The 13,318-nt window shown below is 39.5% G+C and overlaps 1 protein-coding gene across 1 annotated transcript in view; it reads left to right on the forward strand.

Moving 5' to 3' along the window:
* Positions 1-1,395: 1,395 nt before the first annotated feature.
* The window catches only part of LOC114647954 (cytochrome P450 2B4-like), a 38,725-nt gene continuing 26,802 nt past the window's right edge, over positions 1,396-13,318 (forward strand). The window contains exons 1-3 of the mRNA XM_028796679.2: positions 1,396-1,602; positions 1,811-1,973; positions 12,180-12,329. Coding sequence (XP_028652512.1) covers positions 1,429-1,602; positions 1,811-1,973; positions 12,180-12,329 — 487 coding nt within the window. The 5' untranslated portion in view covers positions 1,396-1,428. The remainder of the gene's footprint in view (positions 1,603-1,810; positions 1,974-12,179; positions 12,330-13,318) is intronic.

Consider the following 13,318-nt stretch of genomic DNA (forward strand, 5'->3'; position numbering starts at 1 on the left):
AGTTAGTTCCAGATAGATAGATAGATAGATACTTTATTAATCCCAAGGGGAAATTCACATACTCCAGCAGCAGCATACTGATAAAGACAATATTAAATTAAAAAGTGATAACAATGCAGGTATACAGACAGTTAATAACTTTGAATAATGTTAACGTTTTATTGGCCATTCCACAGCTGAGTCAGTGCTGGGCCAGACAATCTAATAAAAGGACCCTTCAACTCGATGATTCCAGTGCTCTTCACAAGGCAGGAACAAACGCTGGAACAGGCACCAGTCCATCAAAAGGGCAAACACACACAGCCCAATTCACCTAACTTGCTTGTCTTTGAGCATTTTGAGAAAACCAGAAAATACCCACGTAGACATGAGGAGAACATGCAAATTCCATGCAGGGAGGACCCAGGGCACAAACGCTGGTGTTCTTACTGTGAGGCAGCGACGCTACTGGTGTGCCATCATGCCACCCAATGTGGTATCTGTAGTTAATTTTAAGGTATCTTAAAATACATTTCAACATACAGTATCTTATAATTCACTTCGAGATATCTCTACATGTTAATTTATGATTTGGAGAACATTCAAAATGAATTGTAGATACAGAGGAATTTATTTTGGAATGATTGAAAAGAGTTTCTGATAACTGAAACATTGAACTGCATTTCGGGATATGTGAAAATCATTTTGAAACATCTGTAAATGTGATCATGACTTTTATTGATCATCCATTTGCACCTTACGGCTACAGATGTTAGCTAACTGTATTCATTTTAAATGCACGACAGTTTACATACTTCATCGCTGTAGTGACGTATCTGTACGATATATTTAAGGCCACAACTATAACTAGAGACATTGTGGCTACCATAGTACATGTCTGGGGTCTAGACTATATATACAGAACATCTATACATTTTCAGAACTCATTTAATCAAGAATAGTAGTTGTGGTAGAGCATCTCCAGGCAACATTTGGTTAAACCAGGAGACCGTCCTGAGCGAAGCTTCAAGCCGTCTTATTTTATGTGTCGTAATAACTGACACGAACCATTTTAGCGACTGCAATTTACCGTACATTCACTTTTTAATTTCATTTTTAAACGATGCGATTTTGAAAAATTCAACAATTCCCTTTGGCTCGACCTCAGTCTTGAACATTGTAGAGAGCACGCATTGCCAAAGAATAACTATATAGGAAATAAACAGCTTCTCAGAAATAAGTCGTTTGTTTTGATGGAATATTGTTAAGCATCAGGAGTACACAACAGAGGCGGACATCATATTTTCTTTTTAAACTAACTTTTCTAAAAAATGTCCGAGGAGTTCCCACCCCGTTAATGGCTTATTGGCTATGCAGTCACACCCCTTTTATTTCCTTTGTTTATTTAAAGTCAAGATCAGGACAGTGAATTCATTTTAACACATAAGTATGGAGCTAGTCGGAACGCTGCTTCTGGCCGCGATCGTCCTGGGTCTTCTGATTGTTTTATTTAGAAAGGACTCAGTTCACAATGCCAAAATGCCACCCGGCCCTACCCCGCTGCCGGTGATCGGTAACCTGCTGACTATGAACGGCAGGGCTCCTCAAGAGAGCTTTTTAAAGGTGATTGATTAATTTACCATTGAAGTGTTTTAAGTCCTGCAGTTTAGCTCTGGTTTATTCATTCATGTTGTGCTAACTGGAGCCTAGCAGTTACCGGCCGTAAAAAACAACACAGAACAGGGAGACCGTCCTTCTGGATAAGAAGATTAGGAAAATGGACGGATAAATAATTGTTTTGATGTTATCTGCTTCTCAATCCAATCCACAGATGAGCGAGACCTATGGACCCGTGATGACAGTGTACTTAGGTCCACAGCCCGTGGTGGTTCTGGTCGGTTTTGAGGCGGTCCACGAAGCGCTTGTGAAGCACGCTGACGCTTTCGCAGGCAGAGCAACAATGCCTCTCTTCCTTCGGGTCAACAAAGGCTACGGTAAGTTTCAATGCAAGCACTTGCTGTAGAGGCGATGATTCGATACGCAATCTCAAGTAAAATCAGGCAGCAATAAATTTAGCATTATCCGAGAAATGATATTGTCGTTAAGTTCCTCACTTCAAGCTAAGACCCTCAATAATTTATTATCCATTTTAAAACAAGATTCAGTTTTTATTTTTAATGTCAGGTAGCCCATGTATGAAAAGGCTGGTCTGACACGCAATAGTATCTGGAGATGTTTATTCACAATAATGATTAAAAGCGAATTCTATTTGCAAAGACAAAAGTGAAACCCTAAAGCCCTGTCTATTCGTAGAATATGGCAGTAATACTAATGAAGCCTGACATTTACTTGAAGTAGACCGTTAGATACACAGATAGGTAAGGCACCTTATAATATAGATAGATTAGATAGATAGATAGATAGATAGATAGATAGATAGATAGATAGATAGATAGATAGATAGATAGATAGATAGATAGATAGATAGATAGATAGATAATACACACACACACTATTGGCTGAACACACACCAGATTTACAATAAAGTAAAAAAATGTAAGGGATTGAAAACTTCTGACTTACCAGTCTCAGTCCCAGCAAGGTTTACTGTAAAGAGGGAAGGTTAAGATAAAACCTCTCTCTTGATGTGCTAATCATTTGCACCTGATTCTGATTTTAGGTATATGAGGTAGTGAAAAATGTTGACATCGACCTACCTTTCCTGCTTGTGAAATTTGTGTGTTTTAAAATTATACAATGAACTTTAAAATGTAAATACTGCATGTTGTTTGTTATATTATATCACCTTTATCTGCATTATACTGTTTAAATAATGATCAAAACTTGATGTGTTTACATATCTTGATAAAGAAATAAAAACTTTTTTGAGGGGTGTAATTACTGTATTAACTGTCTAAATGTCTGTAATTACTTTGTCCCTGACTGTATGTACAGTATGATGCTGATCCTGGCCAAGTAAAGATTGAATCCATCTTTCTCTTCTATCTATCTATCTATCTATCTATCTATCTATCTATCTATCTATCTATCTATCTATCTATCTATCTATCTATCTATCTATCTATCTATCTAGAACTGGGTTCCAAGACCTACTTCCAGTTTCATGCTGTATGTTATGACAGATTGCAGTGACATGAACTTAGTTTTATACTTCCCTGGTGAATCAGAAGATCACAGAGTCTTTCTTGTCCACATACTGTAGATTTCTGAGTTTGAATTCATCCACACTGAGCTTTGCAAAACTTTGTACAACAGTTGCTGCTAATCCAGTTAATGTGGCCTAGAATTTAAGAAATTGAAACTGGCATCAGACTCTTTGAACATACTCAGCATTGCTTGGGCATTATTTTTTGTGCAGGTGTATTGACAAATTACTGTAAATACGGTCAGCTTTGCTATTAGAACCAACATGACAAAGCTGGAATGGCGCTGCTGAAATCAGTCCCTTTCTTTTCCTCTCAGAACAAGGAGACACACATGCAGACATGGAGATGCACTCTCACAGATGTCTGCTTGTTTGCAATGTACTTGATTTGATAGGCAGAAAATGGTCTGTGCTGTGAAAAAGTTATTTTATAAATCTCAAATATATTTGTAAGTGAGGAGTGGCTGATAATTGTAACAAAACAACTGGAAAAGCTGGTGTCATAAGCAAAGTGAATATGTGTGGGTTGTACACAGACTTTCAGCTGCCTTCCCCATGATAACATAATACAAGCCAACACGACAAGCACAATAAAATGTATTATTTATTATTATACTTTTTTGAGAAATTAGAATATCAATAATTATCACAGACCATGCTTTGTTTCTATATAGGATAGTAAGCAGTAGCCTGCTTAGCTTTAATATAAGGCCCTTTGCTTCATGTTAATTTCATCAGCTCCATGTTATTTCTATCACCCATCACCAGGTACTGGTACTGCTTTTAAACTTCTTCTGGAATAGCAAAAGACCATCCATTAATCATTCCAGCTTAATAAGATGCAGGAATATCACTGGACTGTCCCATCCTTCCATGCATAGCTGGACAAGTCTTTATTAACCTTACACAAACCACCTTGACATACTGAGTGTTCTTCTGTCATTTTTTATATACTTTTTATGTTCTTAAGGTGGAACAGCTTCTTCCTCCTCTTTCCTCTTTTCCTAACTCAGTTTTATCATTGGGCATTCAGCCTGTGTCCTATCTGGCTCTGGCTATGTCCTCCTTTTAACCTTTCTACCTGCATGGCTTCGTATACAATCTAATTTGGATGCCCCTCACTCATTGCAATATGTGCTGTCAATATAGAAAAGCTATAAACATCATGGCCATCTTTAGGGCCATTGCTGTCTTGTATGATTGACTAGCTGTGCCTACCTGTCTAAGATTACATTTATCCATTCAATTAAGTACTCATACAACTCTCATCTACCCTATGGTAACACTCTCCATGTCGTCTGATCTCTCATGGCTTCTTTCAATTCTGCTATGTCCAGTTCAGTATCTTACTTGATGGTGTCTAGCCAGTGAGTTCTTGGGCAGCCTGTCCCATTTTTGCCACTGACCATTCAAAGCATGACATCCTTCTCAAGCGACTTTATCTGCATGATGAGTCCAGAGTAGGAGAGCTTTTGCCTTGTCATCTAGACCTTCAATAAGAATTTTGGTTTGGTCCATTCCAGAAGTTCTTGGTTTTTTTTTTTTCTGATTGTACATGGAATGCATAGGAGATATCTCCAGCACCACAGCTTAAATACATCAATCCTTTGCCTGTCTGCCTTTCTCAGTGTTCAGGTTTCACAGCCATATGTTGTTATTGGAAAAACAATTGCACTGACCAATCTGCATTTAGTTGCCAGGCTGAAGTCTTTGCTCTTCCATATGTTGTTCATACTGATCATCTCATTTCTTACAAATTCCAGTCATGTCTTGATCTGAGGGGTGCAGTCGCCATTGCGCGTAATTTCAGAGCCAAGAAAGATGAAATCTTCAATCACTTCAGTTACTTCATTGTTGAACTTAATATTGATGTTCATATTTTTTGCTGTTGTCATGATCTTTTTCTTCTTGATATTCACAGTCCAGCCTTCTCACTTTCTTCTTTGACTTTCATGATCAGATGTTTGAGATCCTTCTTGTTTTCAGCCAGAAGGGTAGTATCATCAGCGTATTGGAGGATGTTGATGTTTCTTCTGCCTATTTTCACACCAATCTTCGACTCAGTCTATGTCTGCTTGCCTCATAACAACTTCTGCATGCATGTTAAAAAATGCTGGTGACAGGATGCATCCTTGGCAAGTGCGCCTTCTGATCTTGAACCAATCCATGTCTCCATATGGTGTTCGGACTGTAGCTTCTTGATCTTGATAGAACGATCTTATGAGCTTGGTCAGATGTGGTGGTGTACCCATTTCCTTCAGGTAGGTCCAGAGTTTGTTGTGCTCAAGAACACCGTTGAATGATCGATGAAGCACATCAGAGGTCTTTCTGATACTTCCTATTTTTTTTTTCAAAATCCATCGAAGGCTGGCAATGTGATTATGAGTGCCTCTGAACTTCTTGAAGCTAGCTTGAATATCTGGTATTTCCCTGTTGATGGTTGTACTTAAGCATTGTTGGATGATCTTCAGAAGGATTTTGTTTGTGTGTGGTTCAATGGTATCTTGTATGTTGCATATTCTAAGGCTGTTTCAAAAAGGCATGCTTTCATGGGAAAGGCGCTATATAAATAAAATGTATTATTATTATTATTATGTCTTCCCGCAGCTCAATTGGGTGACTTTCTTCTGTAGAGAAGATGTAAAATCTGTTCTTCACTTAGACTTTGTAGCTGTGGTTTATCTTGTCTGTGTTAAATTTCTTTGTGGCCGCCTTTTGTTTGGTATTGCAGAATCTGAGTTTGACTGTGGCTACCAGCAGTTGGTGATCAGATCAGCAATTAGCACCAGTGTATGTCTTCACTGCCAAGACTGAACTCTGCCACTTCTTCTGACATAGGATGTAGTAGATTTGGTTTCTGTGTTCTCCATTTGGTGATGTCCAGGCATACAGCTGCCATTTGGGTTGTACAAACCAAGCATTGGTGATCGTTAGCTGATGTTTTTGGCAAAACTGAACCAGTCCGTCTACTGCCCTGTTCTACGTTCCTAAACCAAATCCTCCAGCCGTTTCAAGTTCTGCCATAGTTCCTACTTTGGAGATGAAATCACCATTAATGTAGATAATGTCCTTATTGGATGTTTGGCACTGGACACCTTGAAGTTCGCCATAGAAATCTTCCACTTCTTTTTCAGGTGTGTCTGCTGTTGGGGTGAATACTTGTAGAATCATGATATCACAAGATTTCCCTCTGATATGGAAGGACATTGTTCGGTCACTGAGTGTCTGATAACTCTCAGTGGCTTTGGCAATTTTCTTGTTCACAATAAAGCCCACTTCTCACTGTATGGTGGTGACATAGCCAGAGTAGTACACCATGTGCTCTCTAGAACTGAAGAAGCCAATGCCAGTCCAAAATATTTCACTGATGCCCAATATGTCAATGCTCATTCAATTCATTTCCCTGTTCACAATGTTTAATTTTCCTGTGTTCAGACCGTTTATGTTCCACGTTCCAATCTTACATGATTTTGTGCTGTGCAGAGTGGTTGTTTTGTTGCGGACTACATCAGAAATCTCCGTCTTGCTCTATCCCAGTCACATTTTGGGTACCTTACGGCCCATAGGTCCCAATTTCCAGTACCATGCTGGAGTCATTGCTGAGTCATTGAATTATAGAATATTTTGACATAATTACTGGGGCTGTTTGCACAGCCTTTCCCCAGGCCAAAGCCATTTAGGCAGCAAATTTACGGCATGCTATTGCCACCGCCAACACCGCAACGGCAAGAAATGTTGGACTTTGAAGGGACATGTAACTAAGACAGCTTGAAATCTAAGTAATCAATGTAGACCTAAGCATTAATATTTGCAGTGCACTATGCAATGCATCTGTCTCTGTTATATGCCATTTGGTATGTGATTTTTAAAAGTAGTGTTATTATGTGAGATATCCATCTATTGGAATGACAAATGCAATGCATTTTATGTCTAAAAATGTTTGTGGTGTGCCATCTTTTTGGAATGACAAAGACATAGCAATGGGATGGACACACAGACAGACATTCTGACACTCATCCTTTTATTAAGGTGGATAAAATAAAATAAAATGGCAAACCCATACTTCCATCATTTGCGACCCTGTCCTGACAATTGCAGGCACCAGGGATTTAGCCTTTTGGGTGACCTGTTTGCCTTTTCAGTCTCTTTAGTCTCATATTCATCTTCATAGTTCATCCTTTTTTCTTGTATTTGTAACTCTGATGAGTGTTCAGGGCATATGGCATCCCTTTTCAGACTTAATTAGTTTGCACCCATGTTTTCTTGTTTTGTTCTTTTTCTCCCTTATAAAAACCTGTCTCCATTCTCTCTTCTTTACTGTGTAAATCTACATACATACTTCTTCCTTTTATATCATAATGGTCCTGTGATTTTGGTCCACTGGTCTCCCTTTGGATTTTGTTCTAGAAACTCTAACTACCAATTCATCCATCCATCCATCCATCCATTTACCAACCCGCTGAATCCGAACACAGGGTCACGGGGGTCTGCTGGAGCCAATCCCAGCCAACACAGGGCACAAGGCAGGAAACAATCCTGGGCAGGGCGCCAACCCACCGCAGGACACCAATTCATCCAACTCAAAATAATTCTTAGACTTTACCTTACTTTATGTAAACAGTTTCTTGTGAGTCTTTCTCCTGATCCATTTTGTCATCTGTGTTCCCTTGGGTGTCCTGCGGTGGGTTGGCACCCTGCCCGGGATTGGTTCCTGCCTTGTGCCCTGTGTTGACTGGGATTGGCTCCAGCAGACCCCCGTGACCCTGTGTTCGGATTCAGCGGGTTGGAAAATGGATGGATGGATGGATGGATGTTCCATTGGTTTCTCTGGCACTTTACTCCATTTGCACTGGCCCTCCTGTTTTCTCTTTTCATATACAGATAAGCCAGTTTCTATTTTGATTGTTGTCTGCAAACATTATGCCCGTTCCTCAATGTCTAATTCTGTAAGGCCCCTCACAGCTTCCTGTGACCTCCCACCTCTGTCACAGGCTTTTGTTTATCTTACCTGTTACTATCCCTGTTTTGGGACATCCTATAAATTTAGTCATGATGCAAACCTTCAATTACTTGATAACCAAAATTTCAGGTGTATAATTAGACCAAGAGATAAAACCAGAACCTCCACCAGAAGCACCTGTAACAGTAACTTAGTTCAAATTAAATCAAAAAATATATCACCAGATCAGAAAGAACTATGCAGTTTTAAATGCTGTGTATTAAACATTTGCACTATTGAAAGTAAAGTTTTTCTGTTAGATTATATCATATTAAGTACAAAGTCTGATTTGTGTCTTCTCACTGAAACCTGGCTTAGTAAATCTAACACTGTTCCCCTAGCTGAGGTGTCACCAGATGGATACTCACTCCCTCATAAATTGAGAGATGCAGGTTGAGGAGGAGACCTTGAAATAATCCATTGTGACAAAATGCAAATCACTTCTAAAAATTTAGGTCACTTCACATCCTTTGAAACAGACTCCAGCACAATTGCAGTGCTGGTCTACAGACCACCAGGGCCACATTCATTGTTCATGACTGAATTTGGCAACCTTTTATGTGATTTGGCTGTAAATTATGATTGTGTAGTGTTAATGTACTCATTGATGTGGAAACTGACACTTTTAGCAAATGTTTTACTCATTTGTTAAATTTAGTAGGATTTTGTCAGATTGTCAAAGGTCCAACTCTTAATCATAACTACACATGAGATTTAATTATAACTCACAGAGTTGAAATTGAAAATTAAGTCATTTTCTAAATATACAGGATACTAGGAAATCTGCATTTCTTGCTAGTAGGATTTTACTACTGCAATGCAGTGTTCACTAGATGTTCAAATTGTTCTTATACGGCTTTCAGTTAATCTAAAATGTTGCTTCAAGAATCATTACAAGAACAAGAAGATATGAACACATAACTCCAGTTCTTACATCCTTACATTGGCTCCCGGTTAATTTTAAGGCAGATTTCAAAATCCTCTTTTTGACATATAAAGCCTTAAATAGTCAAGGTCAGGCCTACTTATCTGAACTTATCATAACTTACAAACCAGAGTGCACATTAAGATCTCAAGATGCCGGTCTGCTTATGATTCCAAAGATTAATAAAATAACAGTTGAAGGTTGAGCTTTTAGTTAAATGGTCCTTAAGCTGTTGAACGGCCTACCTGCTATTATAAGAGATGCCCCTTCAGTCTCAGCTTTCAGATCCCGGCTGAAGACTCACTACTTCGGTTTAGCATATCCTGACTAGAGCTGCTGATTCACTGTGTATACTGCATCTCTGTTGTTAGTCATTAGCAAAAGTGATGGACGGCCGGCAGCTCAACCCGGCCGGGACGCCCCTGGAATAGAAGGATGGGGAAGGCAGCTACTTGCCAACACTGCTTCCCCCAATACACTAGATGGCAGGTCCCTGGAGTACAGTGGTACCCCGGATTCCCGCAGGGCACTATGGGAAATGGAGTTTGGACACACAGCCCTGCTGAGTGTAGTGGGTGCCACCAGGAGGAGCTGTCAAAGGACCTGGAGACACATTCTTTCGGTATAGCCCGAAAGTACAAGGTAGTCACAAGGACGGAAGCCCCGAAGTACTTCCGGACTGAAGAATATCCCTGTTCTTTCTTAGACCCAGAAGTGCCAACCAGTCACGTGGTTGCCTTTTCCAAGATTTCTTAAATTTTTTTGTTACGAGGGTTTTTTTGAGAGTTTTTTATTGTCTTCTTAGGGATTCAAGGATGGGGGGGGCTGTCAAAAACATAGCCTGTTAAAGCCCATTGTGGCACTCTTTGTGTGATTTTGGGCAATGCATAAAATAAATTGTTGTTGTGAACTGCTCGGCTTTGGCACTGCAGTGGTTAAATTACTCCTTGTCTCTCGACGGAAATCATTTGAGCGTCTTTCTTTTGACAGCTGGTGAGCTTCGTCTTCTTCTTTTGGCTGCTCCCATTAGGGGTTGCCACAGCAGATCATCGTTTTCCATCTTTTCCTGTCCTCTGCATCTTGCTCTGTTACATCCATCACCTGCATGTCCTCTTTCACCACACCCATAAACCTTCTCTTAGGCCTTCCTCTTTTCCTCTTGCCTGGCAGCTCTATCCTTAGCATCCTTTTCCCAATATACTCAGCATCTTTCCTCTGCACATGTCCAAACCAACGTAATATCACCTCTTTGACTTTGTCTCCAAACTGTCCAACCTGAGCTGACCCTCTAATGTATTCATTTCTAATCCTGCTCATCCTCGTCACACCCAATGCAAATCTTAACATCTTTAACTCTGCCACCTCCAGCTCTGTCTCCTGCTTTCTGGTCAGTGTAACCATCTCCAACCCATTTAACATATCTGGTCTCACTGCCGTCCTGGAGACCATCCCTTTCACTCTTGCTGATACCCGTCTGTCACAAATCACTCTTGACACTCTTCTCCACCCATTCCACCCTGCCTACACTCTCTTTTTCACCTCCCTTCCACAATCTCCATTACTCTGTACTGTTGATCCCAAGTTTTTAAACTCGTCTACCTTCACCATCTCTGCTCCCTTCATCCTCACCATTCCACTGACCACCCTCTCATTAACACACATGTATTCTGTCTTGTTCCTATATCTCCACCTCTCCAGGGTCTCCTCAACCTGCTCCCTACTATCGCTACAGATCACAATGTCATCAGCAAATGTCATAGTCCACGGGGACTCCTGTCTAATCTTGACTGTCAACCTGTCCATCACTATTAACAATAAGAAAGGGCTCAGAGCTGATCCCTGATGTAATCACACCTCCACGTTAAATGCATCTGTTACTATTACTGCAGACCTCACCACGGTCACACTCCCCTCGTGCATATCCTGTACAACTCCGTGAGAACCCTAACTACAAAGAGGACTATTTTCATTTATGTTAGGCAGAATGCCCAGGGGGGACTGGGCGGTCTCGTGGCCTGGAACCCCTGCAGATTTTATTTTTTTCTCCATCCATCTGGAGTTTTTTTTTTGTTTTTTCTGTCCACCCTGGCCATCGGACCTTACTCCTTTTCTATGTTAACTAATGTTATCTTATTTTAATTTTGTATTTTGTTTTTTATTTTTCTTTTCTTCATTATGTAAAGCATTTTGAGCTACTTTTTGTATGAAAATGTGCTATATAAATAAATGTTGTTGTTGTTATATACTTCTCTCCCACTCCTGACTTCCTTATACAATACCACAACTCTTCTCAAGGTGCCCTATCATATGCTTTCTGCAGGTCCACCAAGACTCAATGCAACTCCTTCTGGCCTTCTCTAAACTTCTCTATCAACATCCTCAGAGCAAACATTGCATCTGTGGTGCTCTTTCCTGGCATGAAACCATACTGACGCTCATTAATAATCACCTCCCTTCTTAACCTAGCTTCCACTACTCTTTCCCATAACGTCATGCTGTGGCTCATCAATTTTTCCCCCTGTAGTTAATATAGCTCTTCCTTTTTACTCTAATTGTTTTAGAACTGTGTACTTCTTAGATCAATCGAGTGCTGTTAGAATCCATTGAGAAATGGTCTACCTCAGTTTTAGCAATGACAACTTTATTATTTGATGCCCATTCACTTCACAGTTTATTTGGTAATATGCCGGATGCTTTTGCTACATAATTATCTTCCTCTTCTTTGTCTATGCATTTTGTTGCTTTTGGCTTTGCTGTTAGGCTATATGGTGTGAGGTACTAGGTGCCATTTGGGGTATATAATGTAATTTTCCCTTTTTCAATTGACTTTTCAATTGCATTTCATTAAATTTATAGAATCGATAAAAATATAGACCAAATAAAAAGACACATTGCTTCTCCTCTTTCTATTTTCTCTCTGTTTCTCTTTCTTACATTGAAAAGGAGTCACACCTTTGTGCATAGAAGCAATCAATTAGTTCCTAATGAGATAGCAAGGGCACTTGAGCCAATAAGGAAGAAGAGGCAGGGACGTGAGCCACTGCAGCCAACCCTTTGTGCATGTCTCTGTTTTTTGGGTCACTAAAATCAATGTGTTGCCATTGGTGCAGGCATGGCTTTCACTAATGGAGAGCGCTGGAGGCAACTTCGCCGTTTCTCTCTGTCCACATTGCGGGATTATGGGATGGGGAAGAGAAGCATTGAAGATTGGATCCTGGAAGAAGCCAATCATCTAGTGGAGGAGTTTCATACAAAAACAGGTGGGAAGATCTATTGTCAGTTATTAACCCTTTCAGCGCTGGATTTTCTTTTTTTATGGGAAAAATTATTTTGTGAGATATTCTACCTTTCGGGTGTCAAGGAAGCTCAAAAATGAAAAAAAAATAAAAACATTATCACTATTATTATACAATAGCTGCCAAAAACTTCAAACTTCTTGAGGAAATAAAATTGAAAGTGGAGCTACTTACTATGTGGTGCACACTGTCCGGAAGCTTCCATTTTCACTTTCTTGATTCTCTCCAGTCTGCACTAATAGTAGCACGCCTGGTTCTAACAGCTGCAAACATACCTGTGCTTTATAAAAACGGCTGCATATTTATATATTAGTAATAGGATGTCAGGGCGGAAAGGGTGAATATGTGCATTTGGGTTAAAAAAAAAATCCAGACTGAAAGTTGTCAATAATTAGTTTATTTTGATTTTTATTCTTCTTTTTTGTCATTTTGGACGTATTATTTTTCCTGTAGATTGTAAGTTTGACATTGGTGTTTATAATTTATTTCATTAATATTTAGCATGCACTTTATTGTGTGTATCCTTTTTGCTTCCATTCCTTGTGTGGAACCACTCCCTGCTGTTGAGACCGTCTTTAGACTTTATTTTGGGGTGAAAGAGATGGTCTCAGCAGTTGTTCATGGATTTACTATGGAATGGTGCATTTATTGTAAGTAACTTTCTAGTTCTGGATTCTTTATGTTCCTTTTTTTTATTTGTACTTTTGGTATTGTATTGTCATTCTGGACTTGTTTGCTTTAGGATGCCTTATTGGGAAATTCCTTTTTACTCTTTTTACATATTCGCTTTATTTTATGTGCTTTCTTTTGTTTATTTCTGTAAAATCTTCATTTATAAAGATTCAATGGTGGCTTTGAACATAGGAATACAAGAACATGAGAAATTTGAAAAATGAGAGGAGGCTGTTCAGTCCATCAGGGTCATTTGTTTAGCTAATAGCTAAGACATCCCA

Source organism: Erpetoichthys calabaricus, chromosome 1, assembly GCF_900747795.2.
Source record: "Erpetoichthys calabaricus chromosome 1, fErpCal1.3, whole genome shotgun sequence".
NCBI classification, from domain to species: Eukaryota; Metazoa; Chordata; class Cladistia; order Polypteriformes; family Polypteridae; genus Erpetoichthys; species Erpetoichthys calabaricus.